General features: G+C 57.3%; 1 protein-coding gene across 1 annotated transcript; it reads right to left on the bottom strand.

The window, feature by feature from the left end:
• Positions 1–1,664: 1,664 nt before the first annotated feature.
• LOC103647022 (integrator complex subunit 3) lies at positions 1,665–3,826 on the bottom strand. Its single transcript, XM_008671595.3, has one exon. It carries the CDS (start codon positions 3,748–3,750, stop codon positions 2,275–2,277), a length of 1,476 nt encoding a protein of 491 aa, XP_008669817.1. The 5' UTR covers positions 3,751–3,826; the 3' UTR covers positions 1,665–2,274.
• Between the last annotated feature and the right edge of the window lie 16,257 nt (positions 3,827–20,083).

The raw sequence follows: 20,083 nt of genomic DNA, 5'->3' as shown, positions 1-20,083 counted from the left end.
AAAAATCAGAATGCGTGAACAGTAACGGAATACTGTTCACTATTTATAGGCACAGGTCACAGCCTGTGAGGAATTACAAGTATGCCCCTTATAAAAACTTACAACATTGACTCAGACATTTATGGACTAAAAGGTCATTCTATCTTTAAGTCGGTTTGCAATGCCGAAGCTTTACGAAGAGGGACCTTCGGCTATCTTATACAAACAGCTTCATCCGGGGATAGCTTCTCCCTATAAGACCTTCGGCGACGAAGCATGGACCCAACACCTAATATAGAACTCATACATGCCCTACAACACCAGGATGGTATTAGTATCCTTTCAGGGAGAAAATCGGCAGCATACTGTGAGATGCAAAGGTAGATTTATATGCTGCTACATGTACTCGTCACTTTTTTAAAAAATGTTGCCAACAAATTTTTTTATGTATGTTCTTGATCATACAGCCCTGCTTCTGAGGCAAGTGTGGAACGTCGGGCAGCGCAAGAGGAAAGTCATTTAGCAACAGTAAGTTAAGTTACGATGTCTGTCTACAGTTATCAGTACACCATTAGGAACTGAACTCACAATATCAGCATCATTCACTGCAGAGCTCAGAGATCCTCGCAGCGGCTGACAAGCTCGCCGAGTGCCAGCAGACGATCACGATCCTGAGCAAGCAGCTGCAGGCTCTAAAGATGCCAACATCTTTAGGTCCTCCAGACACCCCCTCCATTTGCATTCCCAGGACGAGCTCGGCGAAGTCTGACTACAAGCCGCAGTCACTCGTGAGCATCCTCATCGAGGCCTCCACGTCTCCCAGTCCCACTCCCACCACGCCCACGCCACAGGTGTTGTCCAAGGAAGACGAAGGCAAGGTCCGTGCTACTGCTACGTCGACGACGAGGAGCGCAGCACGGCAGGAGGAGAACGGCGCCGGCGACAAGGACTCATTGCAGATTGTCGTCGTCCATCCTGTGTTCGCCGCCGAGCCACGGCCGGACGATGGTGGTTCTGCTGACCCGACGAAGAGGAGGAGGAAGCGCGACACGAACTTGTTGGGCAGGATCGTGTTCAGGAAGAGAGCCGAAGGCGGCTCCTAGACCGACTGCGGTGACCTGCATCGACGTGGTGGATGCGCTATGCTGCCTGCAGGTTTGGCATGGATCCAGCCAAGTGTGTTGCCACGTTGTGACCAGTGTTTTTTGCATCGTGTTCTGTTTATGCGTTTTCTGCTCCCAGTGAGCGAGCGATCTTTTTGGGCAACATATGTTCCGGTCTCCCAGAGCCTTGTGGTATGTGTGGCTGATGGCGACTGGTTTTGTCGCATGATGTGAGCTACGTGTCAAACATTATTCTATTGGCTTAACACCAGCTACCTCGTGCTACAAGCTATGACCATGTGGGGGAATGACAGACGAATGAAATTTATTAGGGTGGGTGTAGTACGTTCGCTTCATGTTGAAACATACATTCTGGTTACATAATATAAATTTGATGTTTTGTTCTCTTATCTTTTTATGTGTAGGATGCAAAGATTCTTCCAAGGAACTTTGTGATTGATCTGTTAAGTTATGAGGACAATTCGTGCCGATATATCATCCCTGCAAACATACAACAACGACTTATCAATATCGCTAAAAAGGATTAGACTAGTGTATGGTTATCGACACATTTGTCTGTCATTACAAAACTCTAAATTGACTCTTTAGGAATAATTTGTGTGATATTGATAATGTTTACCACACAGATTTTACATATCATAGTGATGTTTGTCGTTTCGTTTTTATGTTTTATACAAATTTTTTTACTACCGTCGCAACGCACGGGCACTCACCTAGTAACAGTGATAACAACAAAGACTGTTATCCCAAGTAAATTAAGGTAGAAACCCGATAGAACCCACAAGTCAAGGTTCGGTCACATAGATAGCTGCTTTTCATGCACTTTTATTCAAGACTAAATCTTTGGGTATATCTCCTCCTTCCATGTCTAACTCTATGTCAACTTCGGTCATCCTTCCTCTCTCTCTTCTCATTGTCTCTAAATATGAACCAGAAACTGGCATGCAGGTAACAGGGCAAGTCAATGATTAACACATATTTCACATTCCTTATGCTTGCCGCTTCCAAAATTTTCTTCACCTCTCCCTTGTCCTTATATAATACCCAAAGCACCTTCTGTTTCCTCTTTACAGGTCTACGAAAGTTTCCAAAACAAGGAAAACCCGACGAATAGGTGCTAAATTCATTCCTCGTAGAGATGGTTGTGACAACCATAAATTGTGTGCATGCTTCAGCAAATTCTCTTGTTCAACTCTGTTCCTTTAGAAACCTCATTGATTGTCTTCCCACAAGCTTCTTCAGCTGCCTCACAAGTATCAGATAAAAATGCCAGAAGCTTTTGCCTCAGCAGTGGTGATAACTTGTCACAACCTGTCAATGGCTCCAATGACGGAACCACTCCTTTCTTCACCAGCACCCCAAACGCACTCCTCACACAGCGTGCAATCGCCTCCTTCCTCTGCACATCATAGTTGTCAATCAGAAGAAACAAGAACTCAAGCAGCATGTTCGTGATATCAGCGTACTGAGACACTGAATTCACCATCAGGAGCATAGCAGGTTCAATATTCATGACACTACCCATCCCGTCCTCGAAGAACAACCAGTCATAGAACAGCGCCAGCTTCACATTCGCCACAACATAACCCTTGCTGCAACTCGTCAGCAGCCAACCTACAACCGCCCAGCGAGCAATGACACCAGATTTCATGACCTCGTTGGTCGGGTGGTGCCCGCAGCATATGAACCTTACAATGTCGGGGATCCTCTCCTCCCCTCCAGGCACCATCAGGTGCTTCCTTGCGAACCACAGCTGGTACCTCTTCTGATCCCCCCACTTCACATTGTTCATCATGAACAAGAGCTGCGTCTCCATCTCTGACGTGATGGAAACGACAGTGCACCAACGGGGTGTGCCGATCCGACAGACATTGGCAGCATGGTCAAGTATCAAGTCTCGCCACAACACCTGGAACTCCGGCACCAGCGCCAGCTCGTGGAGCGACCTTACAAGGTCCCTTCCGAGCAGTGCGCACACTTGGAAGTGATCCTGCAGCATGGAGATGCAGAAAGACACCAGCTTTGCCCTGCATTCTTGCAGGTTTTTGGCACCCTTGCACTCCTCGCAATCCTTCAACTCGACGCTACCTGAGGCCGAAACGAAGCGGTTTCTGGAAAGGAGTCGGAGGAAGGCGTACACGGCGGTGGCGAGGAGCTGGGGCTCTTCGTCGGCAATAAACGAGGCGTGCTCGTGCAAGACATCGAGCAAGCAGGCGTCCCCGGGGAACGGCACGCGGCGGAGGAGGGAGGCGAGGAGGGGCGCGAACCCCGGCGCCGTCGCGCGGGCGAGCTCCGAGGCGGCGAGGAGGAGGCGGGTGCGCGGGTGGGGGAGGAGGAGAGGGAAGGGAAGGGAGTGGAGAGCGGACGCGAAGGCATGGTAGAAGGCGGGGAAGCGTGCGCCGGCGGCGTGGAGGACGACAAGGAGACGCCGCGGGAGCGGGGAAGGCTCGGTGAGGAAGGCGAAGGCGAGAGCGAGGGGTAGGTGCGGCGAGGAGAAATCGGCGGGGGACGGAGACGGGGAGGGGAGGACGAGATGCGCGGAGAGGAAGGGGTGTTCCGGGGAGGAGGCGGAGGTCGGGGGCGGGTGGTGGTCGCCGCCGGCGAGGAGACGCGGCGGAAGGGTAGACGGCGGAAACGGCGGCGGCATTGGGGAGGAAAAAGATTGCCTGGTAGGAGGATCAGATAGGCCTCGTGCATATCGATGGACCAAATTTCTTCGCGGGCCAGCCCATAACGCCACGCTAAAACAACTGGGTGTTAATTCCTGAACGGGCTTTTATCACAGAAGATACACGTCCAAAAAGAATTGTAGTTTTGTAAAGAGCGCTGCTGCTTGCTACACATATAACTGTAGCAGTAGACTTTTATAGGACTAAGATTGTTTAATTATTCATAATTCATTAATTTAAAATAAGCGACACCAACAGCCGTAGATTAATGTTGATCGTAATTCAATGGCTTGTACGTAAAGCATTTCCGTTTTGTAAGTAAGGATGACAAGTGATCCTAAAAAAGCTGAAGACGACAAGTAGTTATCAAACATTTAAAGTGTACTAGTCGGTTGCCCGTGCGTTGCGATGGCTTACAATAATACCCACGTAAACTATCCATAAAAAATTCAAGATTTTTTATTGATTGTCTCCGCTCTCTGTATAATATATTTTTGATTTGGCTAACTGATGTTATTGTTTACTCCATGCAAATATGTCTTGGTACAACACGGTCAATGAAGTGAGCGATTAGAAGAGAGTTCACAACGATTGACTGAATGAACAGAGATTATAAAATGACATAATTCCATCATACAGAGATCAAATAAGAGAAAGTTTGTGAGATCAAGTTTCTAAAATAAGTCCCATAAAGTCAAACTTATAAAAATGATAGATCAAAATACGGAGTGATTGCTAAAGTCAGGCATCAATAAAAACTGGATGCGCTCTTGTCGGGGACCATAATTAGGGGTACCCTCAAGGCTCCTAATTCTCAGCTGGTAACCCCCATCAGCATAAAGCTGCAAAGGCCTGATGGGTGCGATTAAGTGAGGGATCGGTCCATTCGAGGGACTCGATCACGCCTCGCCCGAGCCTAGCCTCGGACAAGGGCAGCCGAACCCGAAGGATCTCCGCCTCGCCCGAGGCCCCCCTCTAGCGGCGAACATATCTCCGGCTCGCCCGAGGCCATGTCTTCGCCAAGAAGCAACCCTGACCAAATCGCCACGCCGACCGACCAAATCGCATGAGCATTTAATGCAAAGGTGGCCTGACACCTTTATCCTGACGTGCGCCCTTCAATCGACAGAGCCGAAGTGACCGCCGTCACTTCGCCGCTCCACTGACCGGCCTGACAGAAAGACAGCGCCGCCTGCACCGCTCCGACTGCGGTGCCACTTGACAGAGTGAGGCTGACAGGCAGTCAGGCCCGGCCGCAGGCGCCATAGGAAGCTCCGCTCCGCCCGACCCAGGGCTCGGACTCAGGCTAAGCCCCGGAAGACGGCGAACTCCGCTCCGCCCGACCCAGGGCTCGGACTCGGGCTAAGCCCCGGAAGACGGCGAACTCCGCTCCGCCCGACCCAGGGCTCGGACTCGGGCTAAGCCCCGGAAGACGGCGAACTCCGCTCCGCCCGACACAGGGCTCGGACTTGGGCTCAGCCCTAGAAGACGACGAACTCCGCTTCGCCCGACCCCAGGGCTCGGACTCAGCCCTGGCTTCAGCCGACGGTCTCCGCCTCACCCGACCCAGGGGCTCGGACTCGACCACGGCCACGGAAGACAGACTCGACCTCGGCCTCGGAGGAGCCTCCACATCACCCAACCTAGGGCGCGGGCCAGCCACGTCAACAGGAGGCGCCATCATTACCCTACCCCGAGCTGACTCAGGCTACGGGGAACAAGACCGGTGTCCCATCTGGCTCACTCCGCCAGATAGGCAATGATAGCGCCCCGCACACTCCCTGACGGCGGCGGCTCTCGGCCCCCTTACGGAAGCAAGAGGACGTCAGCAAGGACTCAACCTCCCCGATAGCTATCCTTCCGCCAGGCTCCAGCGCTCCTCCGACAGCCACGACATCACACCAACTGGGTGCCAAAACCTCTCCGGCTGCCACGACGGCGTGTACTTAGGGCACTAGCTCCCCTCCGCTAGACACATAGCACTCTGCTACACCTCCCATTGTACACCTGGATCCTCTCCTTACGTCTATAAAAGGAAGGACCAGGGCCCTCTTACAGAGGGTTGGTCGCGCGGGGACGAGGACGAGACAGGCGCTCGCGTGAGGCCGCTCGCTCCCTCTCCCGCGTGGACGCTTGTAATCCCCTACGGTAAGCGCACCCGACCTGGGCGCGGGACGAACATGAAGGCCGCAGGATTTCCACCTCTCTCACGCCCGTCTCCGGCCACCTTTCTCCCCCCTTCGCGCTCGGCCTCGCGCCGACCCATCTGCGCTGGGGCACGCATCGACATTTCACTCGTCGGCCCAGGGACCCCCTGGTCTCGAAACGCCGACAGTTGGCGCGCCAGGTAGGGGGCTGCTGCGTGTTGACGAACAGCATCCCGTCAAGCTCCAGATAGGCAGTCTCCAACAACCTCTCCAACCCGGGACGGTGCTCCATTTCGGGAGTCTTGAGTTCGTGTCCCTCGACGGCAGCTACGACATGATGCTCCTTCCACCGCCGTGCGACAGCGACAATGGCGGCCGACAGCCCGCCCGCCGGCGGCGGAGTCGACGACGTCTTCCCCGCGTGGTGGAAGAACAACGTTCGAGCTCACCCCGTCCTCTCCCCCGCCGACAGAGGAGGAGGTGGGGCAACCAAGGCCAAGTGGGAGGCAGCCCCTCGTCGGCTGTCGAGCGAGTCGACAGCGCTGGCGCCCCAACGGGGGGCGCGTCAGGCATCGACCTCGCGTTTGAGACGAAGACGAGCGCCGTCTCCCCGCAACACGCCGATTCCGAGCAAACGGACGACGCCAGCGCGCTCGCGAAAGGCTTGCTGGACGTCACCCTCGTACCTGAGACTACGGTGTGGTCAGTCCCCGACGTGACTTCATCACCGCCCGTCGACCAAGAGGTACCGACCGATTCCCATCTCACGCCTTTCAGATTCAGCCTCGAACCGCCAAGCGACCTCGCTTTGGCGGATGCTCTCGTAGAGGTGAGTCCAAACCCTCTGGGGTATCGTGTGCGGTCACCCTGGGACCGGCTGACGGACGTCTCAACCTACGGGCCCTCTGGGTCCGAGGAAGACGACGCGCCCGACTTCTGCTGGGATTTCTCTGGACTTGGCAACCCCAGTGCCATGCGGGACTTTATGACCGCGTGCGACTACTGCCTTTCTGACTGTTCCGACGGTAGCCGCAGCCTCGGCGACGAGGACTGCGGCCCAAGCCACGAATGTTTCCACGTCGATCTAGGGGGTCCCTCCGAAGGCAACCATCTTGGCATGCCGGAGGACAGTGATCTCCCTAGGCCGGTGCCTCGTGTTGACATCCCACGGGAGCTAGCTGTGGTCCCCGTTTCGGCGGGGGGTCACGACCCACAGCTTGAGCAAATCCGCGGGGTGCAGGCCAGGTTCGACGAGGGGGCAGGAGCACTTGAGCCGATCCGCCGGGACGTCGGGCAGGAATGGGCAGGCCAGCCTCCGGCCGGAGAAATACGTTATCTACCCCAGGGCTTCCAGCACCGCATCGCCGATGATGTCAGGGTCAGGCCGCCACCCGCATCCAGTGGGGTCAGCCAGAACCTGGCCATAGCAGCAATGCTTCTTCGTGCGATGCCAGAGACATCAACCACCGAGGGGCGGCGAATCCAGGGAGAGCTCAAGAATCTCCTGGAAGGCGCCGCGGTCCGACGGGCCGAGAGCTCCGCCTCCCGAAGGCAGGGGTACCCCTTGGAACATCGTGCTGCGACTTCCCGATTTGTGCGGGAAGCCTCGGTCCACACCGGGCGCACGCGCAACACAGCGCCTGCGGCCCCGGGTCGCCTCGGCAACGAGCACCATCACCGCGACCGTCGGGCCCACCTCAACGAGAGGGTGCACCGAGGCTACCACCCCAGGCGGGGAGGACGCTACGACAGCGGGGAGGATCGGAGTCCCTCGCCCGAACCGCCCGGTCCACAGGCCTTCAGCCGGGCCATACGACGGGCGTCGTTCCCGACCCGGTTCCAACCCCTAGCTACTATCACAAAGTACTCGGGGGAGACGAGACCGGAGCTATGGCTCGCGGACTACCGGCTGACCTGCCAACTGGGTGGAATGGACGATGACAACCTCATCATCCGCAACCTCCCCCTGTTCCTCTCCGACACCGCTCGCGCCTGGTTGGAGCACCTGCCTCCGGGGCAGATCTCCAACTGGGACGACCTGGTCCAGGCCTTCGCCGGCAATTTCCAGGGCACGTACGTGCGCCCTGGAAACTCCTGGGACCTCCGAAGCTGCCGGTAGCAGCCGGGAGAGTCTCTCCGGGACTACATCCGGTGATTCACGAAGCAGCGCACCGAGCTGCCCAACATCACCGACTCGGATGTCATCGGCGCGTTCCTCGCCGGCACCACCTGCCGCGACCTGGTGAGCAAGCTGGGTCGCAAGACCCCCACCAGGGCGAGTGAGCTGATGGACATCGCCACCAAGTTCGCCTCTGGCCAGGAGGCGGTCGAGGCTATCTTCCAGAAGGACAAGCAGCCCCAGGGCCGCCCACTGGAAGATGCCCCCGGGGCGTCAACTCAGCGCGGCGCCAAGAAGAAGGGCAAGAAGAAGTCGCAAGCGAAACATGACGCCGCCGACACGAACCTTGTCGCCGCCGCCGAGTACAAGAACCCTCAGAAACCCCCTGGAGGTGCCAACCTCTTCGACAAGATGCTCAAGGAGCCGTGCCCCTACCACCAGGGACCCATCATGCACACCCTTAAGGAGTGCGTCATGCTTCGGCGCCACTTCCACAGGGCCGGGCCACCCACGGAGGGTGGCAGGGCCCACGACGGCGACAAGAAGGAAGATCAACAGGCAGGAGAGTTCCCCGAGGTCCGCGACTGCTTTATGATCTACGGTGGGCAAGCGGCGAACGCCTCGGCTCGGCACCGCAAGCAGGAGCGTCGGGAGGTCTGTTCGGTGAAGGTGGCGGCGCCAGTCTACCTAGACTGGTCCGACGAGCCCATCACCTTCGACCGAGCCGACCACCCCGACCACGTGCCGAGCCTGGGGAAATACCCGCTCGTCGTCGACCCCGTCATCGGCGACGTCAGGCTCACCAAGGTCCTCATGGACGGAGGCAGCAACCTCAACATCATCTACGCCGAGACCCTCGGGCTCCTGCGTGTCGATCTGTCCTCAGTCCGGGTAGGCGCTGCGCCTTTCCATGGGATCATTCCCGGAAAGCGCGTTCAGCCCCTCGGACAACTCGACCTTCCCGTCTGCTTCGGAACACCCTCCAACTTCCGAAGGGAGACCCTGACGTTCGAGGTGGTCAGGTTCCGAGGAACCTACCACGCGGTACTGGGAAGGCCATGCTACGTGAAGTTCATGGCCGTCCCCAACTACACCTACCTGAAGCTCAAGATGTCGGGCCCCAATGGGGTCATCACCGTCGGCCCCACGTACAAACACGCGTTCGAATGCGACGTGGAGTGCGTGGAGTACGTCGAGGCCCTCGCCGAGTCCGAGGCCCTCATCGCCGACCTGGAGAGCCTCTCTAAGGAGGTGCCAGACGTGAAGCGTCATGCCGGCAACTTCGAGCCAGCGGAGACGGTTAAGTCCATCCCCCTCGACCCCAGCAGCGACACCTCCAAGCAAGTCCGGATCGGCTCCGAGCTCGACCCCAAATAGGAAGTAGTGCTCGTCGACTTTCTCTGCGCGAACGCCGACATCTTCGCGTGGAGTCCCTCGGACATGCCCGGCATACCGAGGGATGTCGCCGAGCACTCGCTGGACATCCAAGCCGGAGCCCGACCCGTCAAGCAGCCTCTGCGCCGATTCGACGAAGAAAAGCGCAGAGTCATAGGCGAGGAGATCCACAAGCTAATGGAGGCAGGGTTCATCAAAGAGGTATCCCATCCCGAATGGCTTGCCAACCCTGTGTTTGTGAGAAAGAAAGGAGGGAAATGGCGGATGTGTGTAGACTACACTGGTCTAAACAAAGCATGTCCGAAGGTTCCCTACCCTCTGCCTCGCATCGATCAAATCGTGGATTCCACTGCTGGGTGCGAAACCCTATCTTTCCTCGATGCCTACTCAGGGTACCACCAAATCAGGATGAAAGAGTCCGACCAGCTCGTGACTTCTTTCATCACACCCTTCGGCATGTACTGTTATGTCACCATGCCGTTCGGCTTGAGGAATGCGGGCGCGACGTACCAGCGGTGCATGAACCATGTGTTCGGCCAACACATTGGCCGGACGGTCGAGGCCTACGTCGATGACATCGTAGTCAAGACGAGGAAGGCCTCCGACCTCCTTTCCGACCTTGAAGTGACATTCCGATGTCTCAAGGCGAAAGGCGTGAAGCTCAATCCCGGAAAGTGTGTCTTCGGGGTACCCCGAGGCATACTCTTGGGGTTCATCGTCTCCGAGCGGAGCATCGAAGCCAACCCAGAGAAGATCGCAGCCGTCACCAGCATGGGGCCATCAAGGACTTGAAAGGCGTACAGAGGGTCATGGGATGTCTTGCGGCCCTGAGCCTTTTCATCCCGCACCTCGGCGAAAGGGGCCTGCCTCTATACCGCCTCGGGGCGAATAACGTTTCCCCCGGAAGCCTGCTCCCGAGACCTGCATCAACCCTCCGTCAAAATTGACGACGCACCCGAGCCCGAGGCACCCTCGGCCCAGCCCGAGGTACCCTCGGCTCAGTCCGAGGCATCCTCGGCACGGCCCGAGGCACCCTCGGCTCGGCCCGAGGCACCCTCGGCACCCGAGGGCAAGGCACTGCGCGTCGAGGAGGAGCGAAGCGGGGTCGTGCCTAATTGAAGCTGGCAGACCCCGTACCTGCAATATCTCCACCGAGGAGAGCTACACCTCGACCGAGCCAAAACTCGGCGGTTGGCGCGGCGCGCCAAGTCGTTCGTCTTACTAGGAGATGGGAAGGAGCTCCACCACCGCACCCCGAGCCCTTGTTGGAGACACCCGGGGGCTACACGCACCCCTAGGAAGGGCCGCTTGTCATCGCCAAAGTTCTGAAGCCCGAAACAAACGAACTGGCCGATAGTCAAGGCGAGGTCTGCACCAACACTTCGAACGTCTAATAGCTACGTCGCCTCTACCCTTAAGATGCTTTCAAGTTGTTCGCTTACCTTACCCCCACGCAAGTTTTTAGTCATCAAGGAAGGGTCAGCCTTGCCTCGGCAGAGCCCGACCCTCCCTCGGGGGCTAAAAAGGGGGGAACCCCTTTGCGTCAAAATTTTCAATCGAAAAGGCTTTTGCGTTCCCCCGGCTATGTCGGAAGCAGGACCCCAAGGAGCGAACGCGGGTGCATGTAAGTGGCAAGGCTGACTGAGCCGAGGGACTCCTACGCCTCTGGGTTACGGACACCTCACTCGTCACCCACCACGAAAAGTGACCCCTACTTGGGGAAGCCATCCTGCTACTGACAGGCGGGGTCGGACACATGAAATGAAAGGGAAAGGAGCACGACTTTATGCAACGGTAATAAAGTGTTTAGGCCTCAGCGGCCGCAGAAAGACACGCGTGCATCCAACAAAAACTGCTCCGACAGAGTTAGGCGTCGCCCGGGGAAGGAGCCGCGCCTTCGGCTTCGTCCCCGCCCTCGGCAAAGTCCATCCCGGCTTCGGACGACGGCGCAGGCGGGAGGATCTCTGCCTCGAAGGTGGTCGCCAGCACTGCGCTCGGACCCGCGGCGGCCGCATCGATCCTCTGGACTTCTGCCAGGGCGGCTTCATCTTCGTCAGGCAGGCAATACCCCTCGCTGACCCGCTCCAGGTCCACGACGTAGTGGGAAGCGAGCACGGTGAAGGCCCGCCTGACCCCGTGGTGTAGCGCCTCGCGGAGTCTGCCGCGCACATGATCGCCCAAGGCCTGCAGGCGACTTTGAGGGGAGCTTCCTGAGGGGACGTCGCCAAAGCCAAGGACCCGGCAGAAGCCCAAAACGGCCTCGGACATGGCCGCGTGGTCGGCCTCCCTCTGCTCGGCCGCCCCGGCAAGCGCCTCGGCAAGCGCCTTGGCGGACTCCTCAAGGGCGGACTCGAGCTCTGCGAACAGCCAGAACGAAAGATCTCAAACACAAGCAGAGGAAACAAGCTGAAACAAAAACCGAAAATGGCCAAGGCGTACCTCCGGTTCGGGCACGCTGCTCCGAGGCTACGACCTGGGCTACGGCTAGGTCGGCTGCAAGGGCTCCAGCCCGGCTTTCGGCCTCGGCAGCCCGGCCCCGAGATTGCTCCCGCTCATTGACGATCTGGTCAAACTCCGACCGCTGTCGTTGCACTTCTGCGCGCGCCGCTGCCGCCTCCGCGCGTGCCGCTGCCGCCTCGGCTCTCAGATCGGTGCAGAGCAACCGAAGGTCCGCCGCCTCGGCGCCCTGCTGAGAGAGGCGCGCAGTAGCCCCAGCGAGCAAGGTCCTCAGGGATCGCAGCGAGCCCCAGACGTCGACCTCGTGGCGGATGAACGACGACTTGGCGGCGGTCAGATCCGTCAGATCCTGAGGGAAGGAAGCGGGGCATCACAAAAGACACCTTGGTCACAAAAAAAAGGTATGCCTGAAACCGTTACCTGGAGGATTTTGGGGACGTCCCTGCAGAAAATCTCCAGCGACGACCGGAGCGACCCCACCGTTGCTTCGGCACACTCGCGGAGCTCGTCCCAGGACTGCTCCTCCCGCTCATCGTCGAGAACGAAGAAGGGATCCGAGGCCTCACGGGTCCGGAACCGGAGCAACTGGCGCCGACCCTCGGAGCTCCGCCGCACAGCGACAAGGCTGCCGCTCGGCGGAACGAATCGCGTCTCCACGCCCCTCCTCCGAGGCACCAAGCGCCGACACCTCGGCCGTCTCGGCGTCGGCAGCGACAGGTCGCTCCCCGACTGAGATGGCAGCGGCTTCAGTAGCGACAGGTGCCAGCACCGCCGGCACGTCCGGTGGGGCCGGGGCCACGTCCGCGTCAACCGCCTCCTCTAGCACAATGGCCGCCTCGGCAGAAGAGCCAGCCTCGGGAACTCGCTCCACGGCGACTAGTGCCGCCTGAACCCCCTGCTGTGGAGCACCTTACGAGAAGGTCAGCTGAACGGCAAGGCCCGGAGCGGCGCCGGCTGCGGAAGCCGACGCCGTCTTAAGGGCCTTTCGGGGAGCCAGATCGGTCAGGCCATGGCTTCGCTTGCTGAGGAGAAAAGAAAAATCGCGGTCGGGACATACGAATGAAAAACCAGGATGAAGACGTTCCAAGATACTTACCCGCTCCGGGCCATGATCAACCGTGCCTGAGGGGAGGTCTCTTGGATCTCGACCCCCGAAGGAGCCGCCGAGGTCCGCTTCGCCGGCGGCTTCGGCACCACCCTTGCTTTGGGCGCTTTGGACGCCCGGGAGACGGACTGCCCAGACACTGCCACGGCGACCTGAGGGTCGCTCTCCTGCGCTGCCGGCGTGGGCGACGGCTCTCGGGGAACAGACGCCTCGGCCTGGCTCCCCGGGGTCACCTCAACTCCCCCAGCCGAGGGGTCAAGTACCCTCTCGGTCTGCCCCCGCTCTTTGGGCCGGGACCTCGGCGTCCCGACTCCAGGGACTGACGGCATCAGCCCACTCGGGGGCTGGCTTGACGGCTCCTGGCCTAACCTCAAGCCAGGGCTAAAACCGAGGCGGGCGGCCATGTCGTCTTCCTCGTCATCATCTTCATCATCGTCGTCGTCATCAGGCGTTTCCGGCGACGGCTCCCTCGGGAGCTCCTCCCTCTCCTGCCGACGACGGAGCTTTTCCAAGGCGTCTCGAGCCCGCATCCGCTCGCGGGCCCAGGCCTTCTCCGCGTCCTTCTTTTTCTTCTTCTCCTCCGCGGCAACTCGCCGCGCTGCTCGGTCCACCGCGTCCTGCGGGACCCGTGGCAGGGAAGGCTTGTGCCACCCTACCTCCTGGAGACGGATAAAAATCCCGACCGTAAAGAACCAGGGGCAACCCGACGCAAGAAGAACGAAGGAGCGGACACTCACCAGAGTCACGCACCCTTGGTCAGGGCGCATCAAGGGCTGGGAGAAGGCGCTGGTGTCCGGTTTCCCCAACGCGACGGTCACCCGCCCGTGGAGAACGTCGAAGGGAAGAGGATCCGAGGACATCCGCGAGCCCTCCAAGTCAGCCTCCGGTGTCATCTCCCAAAGCGGCAACCGTCGCTCCGCCAAGGGAAGCACCCTCCGGCGGTGGATGGCGGCAATCACTCCCGCTGCGGTGAGTCCCCCTTTCCGCAACGCCTCCAAGGCCTTGAGAAGGGGTTCGAGGTTCTTCTGTCTTTCGTGCGGGGTCCCGTGGCGCCAAGCATCGGCGGCGATGGTGACCACTCGTTGGGAAAACGGCGGGAGCAACTCGCCGTCATTCCGGAGGTAGAACCACCGGCGCTGCCACCCTTTATTCGAGGACGCAAGGATAGCGGGAATATACAGCGACGCCCACGACTGCCTCAGCTGGAGGATGCAGCCGCCGGCCCGCACCGCCGCGCGGACCTTTCTCTCCCCGTCGGCGAAGCAAAAAGCTTCGCGAAAAAGAGATGAGTCCACAAGTCCCAGTGGGGGGCGATCCCCAAGTACCCCTCGCACACCGCCACAAAGATGGCGGCCTGCGAGATGGAATTGGGGCTGAGGTTGTGCAACTCCACCCCGTAGTGGTGTAGGATCGCCCGCATAAAGCGGCTCGCCGGCACACCGAATCCCCGCTCATGAAAGGAGACAAAGCTCACTACGTACCCCGGCGACGGGGACGGAGCGGCTCCGCTCGCAGGGGGAATCCACTCCGGCCGCTTCTCATCAGAGAGAGGGCGAAGTAAACCCTCGGCAACAAGATCCTCTAGATCACCCGCCGTGACCGTGGAGAAAGGCCATGGATCGCGCGGCGGGATGATGGTCACCCGGTCGGCCATCACCGAGCAAAAGGGGTGGGGGCGGAAGGAACTGGGGAAGCGGTTTCCTTCTCTGTGGCTAAACCTCTCGGGTTGCGAAAACCTAAGGGGGAGGCGAGAAGCGGAGCAAAGAACCGTCGCCGGACCCTCCTCCGAGTATATAAAGGCCATGACGAGACCCGTTCAACGTTTCGTCCGGACCCGCCGCGGGATTCGAAAAACCCAAGGCGAAACGGTCGTTCCTCGAACGGCTCGCGCACGCGCAACGGCCGCCCCACGAACCGCACGCCCCGTCGCATTAACTCCGCGGCAGGATAGGCGGCATCTCTGGCAGGAGAAGCGAGCGACGCTTCGCCTTCGCCATAATGACCGCGTCAAAAAAGGTACGCCGCGTCGTTCAATTTCGTATCCCTTTCCTTTTTTCCTCTTTCTCTCTCTTACAACAGGGACCGGGAAAGGGGGATACCTCGAAAAGGATCCTTCCCCGTGAAGGAACCAGGCTCCGAGCCTCCCTACTGATCAGAGGTTCGAAGGCTGGCCCCTCGGAAGGGTTCAACAGCCGCCTCAGAGCACGTGGGCTCCACACCCACTACTGGTCAGAGGTTCGAAGGCCGGCCCCTCGGAAGGGTTCAACGGCCGCCTCAGGCTACTCAGGCTCCGCGCCCACTACTGATCAGGGGTTTGAAGGCTGGCCCCCGAAGGGTTCACAGCCGCCTCAGACACAGAGCGAGGGATGACCATGGGTACGTTCGATACATAACCAAGGCTCGGGCTGCGGTCCCGAGGTACCCTAGTACATTTCCGAGACCAGTGGGAACGATCTTGTAACGGAATCCCATCAGAGGGAGGCATCGAGCCCTCGGACCCCGTCGACAGGGGACCGGGTCTGGCAGATCACCCGCAGGTATTTTTGGGCGCGCCTCTGGGCCTCTAGCCGACCCCTAGCGAATGGGGCACGGACGTCCGCTCGGATTACCCGCCTGCAGCTCACCGGAGACACCATGTTCGGCGCCCACCGAGGGCAACATGGCGCTTTCCCCCCCTCCTCCTTGCGGAAAGGCGACGCAGGGGCGTATGTAAAAAAGTCGAGTCTGCCCCTGATCGCCCTCTCGCCCTGTGCAGAGGCTCGGGGGCTGCTCTCGCAAACCCGGCTCCGGCAAAACCGTTGACAGCGTCAACATACCAGCCTGAGAACTTGGGACCCGACCGTACACCCGGGCTACGGCCAGCTCGCATGAGGGAACGACCAGACCAGCCAAAGCATTACGCGAGGCATTAAGACCTCGGAGGAGTCAAACCACTCCTCCGAGGCCTCGGGGGCTACACCCGACGGGTGCGCTCGCGCGCACCCACCGGAACAAAACGCAACTAAGAAAGGTTGGTCCCCTTGCAAAAAAGTGCGACGAAAGCCTCCAAGCGAGTGCTAACACTCCCTTCGAGGCTCGGGGGCTACTGTCGGGGACCATAATTAGGGGTACCCTCAAGGCTCCTAATTCTCAGTTGGTAACCCCCATCAGCATAAAGCTGCAAAGGCCTGATGGGTGCGATTAAGTCAGGGATCGGTCCATTCGAGGGACTCGATCACGCCTCGCCCGAGCCCAGCCTCGGACAAGGGCAGCCGAACCCGGAGGATCTCCGCCTCGCCCGAGGCCCCCCTCCAGCGGCGAACATATCTCCAGCTCGCCCGAGGCCATGTCTTCGCCAAGAAGCAACCCTGACCAAATCGCCACGCCGACCGACCAAATCGCAGGAGCATTTAATGCAAAGGTGGCCTGACACCTTTATCCTGACGCGCGCCCTTCAGTCGACAGAGCCAAAGTGACCGCCGTCACTTCGCCGCTCCACTGACCGGCCTGACAGAAAGACAGCGCCACCTGCGCCGCTCCGACTGCGGTGCCACTTGACAGAGTGAGGCTGACAGGCAGTCAGGCCCGGCCGCAGGCGCCATAGGAAGCTCCGCTCCGCCCGACCCAGGGCTCGGACTCGGGCTAAGCCCCGGAAGACGGCGAACTCCGCTCCACCCGACCCAGGGCTCGGACTCGGGCTAAGCCCCGGAAGACGGCGAACTCCGCTCCGCCCGACCCAGGGCTCGGACTCGGGCTAAGCCCCGGAAGACGGCGAACTCCGCTCCGCCCGACCTAGGGCTCAAACTCGGGCTAAGCCCCGGAAGACGGCGAACTCCGCTCCGCCCGACCCAGGGCTCGGACTTGGGCTCAGCCCCGGAAGACGGCGAACTCCGCTCCGCCCGACCCAGGGCTCGGACTTGGGCTCAGCCCCAGAAGACGATGAACTCCGCTTCGCCCGACCCCAGGGCTCGAACTCAGCCCTGGCTTCAGCCGACGGTCTCCGCCTCGCCCGACCCAGGGGCTCGGACTCGACCACGGCCACGGAAGCCAGACTCGACCTCGGCCTCGGAGGAGCCTCCACATCACCCAACCTAGGGCGCGGGCCAGCCACGTCAACAGGAGGCGCCATCATTACCTTACCCCGAGCTGACTCAGGCTACGGGGAACAAGGCCGGCATCCCATCTGGCTCGCTCCGCCAGATAGGCAATGATAGCGCCCCGCACACTCCGTGACGGCGGCGGCTCTCGGCCCCCTTACGGAAGCAAGAGGACGTCAGCAAGGACTCAACCGCCCCGATAGCTGTCCTTCCGCTAGGCTCCAGCGCTCCTCTGACAGCCACGACATCACACCAACTGGGTGCCAAAACCTCTCCGGCTGCCACGACGACGTGTCCTTAGGGCACTAGCTCCCCTCAGCTAGACACGTAGCACTCTGCTACACCTCCCATTGTACACCTGGATCCTCTCCTTACGTCTATAAAAGGAAGGACCAGGGCCCTCTTACAGAGGGTTGGCCGCGCGGGGACGAGGACGAGACAGGCGCTCGCGTAAGGCCGCTCGCTCCCTCTCCCGCGTGGACGCTTGTAATCCCCTACTGCAAGCGCACCCGACCTGGGCGCGGGACGAACACGAAGGCCGCGGGATTTCCACCTCTCTCACGCCCGTCTCCGGCCACCTTTCTCCCCCCTTCGCGCTCGGCCTCGCGCCGACCCATCTGGGCTGGGGCACGCAGCGACATTTCACTCGTCGGCCCAGGGACCCCCCGGTCTCGAAACGCCGACAGCTCTATATAAATTATGCTACTTCGTAGCAATTATTAACGTTTAAAACCAACAAATAACCTTTCATTTTGCTGTTAGTGTGACAAATCATTGCTGCTCCATCCAATTCAGCAACCTCAAACACCATGTAGTACATTGCGCCAATGTGATCTCAGAAATGACCTAATGCTTGCAAGAGCCAAGAACGTCGTGTCGTGCTTGGGCTATAGCCTCGGCCCATAGTGCTGGCCCGGCCCGACACGATTATTTTTTTATTTTACAAAAAAACGTATATACCTATATACAATTTATATTCAATATTAAAAACATCTTAGCGTGATGTTCTACTGGTTAGATAGTTTCATCCAGTGTCTCCCGCCCTTCTTCCATCAGGGCATGGGTTCGAAACTCACCTCCTGCACCGTTTTTTTAACATTTTACGCTGATTTAATTAAATGGATCGACGGGCTAACGGGCTGGTCCGACACAGTTAGCAGGCCGGCATGATGTGTCTGTGCCATAGTTGTGGCCCGCGTGCATCTAGCTCGTGTCGGGCGTCGTTACGCTGATTTAATTAAATGGATCGACGGGCTAACGGGCTGGCCTGACACAGTTAGCAGGGCAGCATGACGTGCATGTGCCATAGTTGTGGCCCGCGTGCATCTAACCCGTGTCGGGCGTCGTTACGCTGATTTAATTAAATGGATCGACGGGCTAACGGGCTGGCCCGACACAGTTAGCAGGCCGACATGACGTGCATGTGCCATAGTTGTGGCCCGCGTGCATCTAACCCGTGTCAGGTGTTGGCATCTATAGACGTGCAGCGGATTAATATGAAATAGCTATGAGGGGTTATTTGTAAAAAAATGACACATGACGACCGTTGAAACTGGTGCTTTAAGTATAGTATAGATGTATGCTCAACTAGAGATGGCAATGGCTAAATACATACACATAACCATGGTAAAAAAAACCTGTCGGACCACCCATATCCACTAGTGGGTATGGCTTTACTTCTATACCCATACCCATGTGAGTATGGGACACTCATCAGATTGTCCGTACCCACAAAGATTAAACATCTATTAAAATATAACATTATACAAACATCAAATATATCCATCTAAATAACATTAGAAAATTCTAGCATCATTCAATTATCCATTCAACATCACCGTAGATAATTGAATAAAATAGCAACACTATGATAGTACCACATAACACATTACATAATCATCAAATAATTGTTAAGCCTTCCATGACATTATTGCCCAAAAAGTTGTTAAATAGTCAAAAAAGAAGATGGATGATTGAAGCTCAAGTTCATGTTTTTTAGCCAACCTTATACTGGATATTTTATACCTACGGGTTAACGGGTATGGGTGAGGGTAGAACGTTCTAATACCATTTTACCCGTTGAGTAAAGGTTTTTGCCCAATAAGATAGCCATGAGTAGAATATTTAGCCCATATACATACCCTAATGGAGTAAATACACATCGGGTATCGGGTCGCGGGTACCCACTGCCATCTCTATGCCCAACTCATCAAATGATACCAGAGTAAATTCTTCCACTAATAGTCTTGTCCCGTATTCTTAAATTGATCCCGGTACTTATCCTTTTATATGTGAAAAATGAAATCTTGCCTTCTTTACTTGCAAATATATGATATACTTCCGCCGTCCTAAATTAAATTTCGTTTTAGATATTTAGTGGATACATACAATAATTAGTGTATGTGTCTAGATTCGTCATCATCTATTTAAATATAGACATAAAAAATAAATGTTAAAGCAAATACTAATTTAAGACAGATGGAGTAAATGGTAACACATATGGATGACCCCTTCTGCATTGCAAAAACATGTAGGTCATGAATGCTTAACTTAGGTTTGTTTGTTGGAACTATAACTTTTAGGATTTTGGCTTAAAAGCCAGTTTTTCAATTATAGCTTTTAGTTGTTGGTTTTTTGCCATTGATCTTAATATTAATGTTGATCACTTGTTCTCAAATGTTGTAGGTCAAGAACAAGGCAATACAATTGTTAATTATTCCGGACCTTCGTCTTCCGAAGCATTATTTCCACATGGGTATAATGCTCATCAGACAAAGATCAAGAAGGACATACCTTCATCATTTAACATGCGAATAGGAAAGCAAAAGGATGAAAACAGTAACCGCATCTCATTAATTTATTCATATTTGCATTCCATAAAACATTTATGAATATTAACAGTATTAATATTACATTGATACCTTCGACTTGCTCGAAGGTGAAGACGCGAGAGAGTGATTACAAATCAGCGTGAACAGTATGTTGCTACTGTTCATCTATTTATAGGCACGG

This window comes from Zea mays, chromosome 2, assembly GCF_902167145.1.
Source record: "Zea mays cultivar B73 chromosome 2, Zm-B73-REFERENCE-NAM-5.0, whole genome shotgun sequence".
Lineage (NCBI taxonomy): Eukaryota > Viridiplantae > Streptophyta > Magnoliopsida > Poales > Poaceae > Zea > Zea mays.
The sequence above is the reverse complement of the archived record's forward strand: the minus strand, read 5'-3'. Positions and strand labels throughout refer to the sequence as shown.

Excerpts from the sequence above, each read along its gene's own strand:
- LOC103647022 (XM_008671595.3), bottom strand. The coding sequence starts at position 3,750 with ATGCCGCCGCCGTTTCCGCCGTCTACCCTTCCGCCGCGTCTCCTCGCC.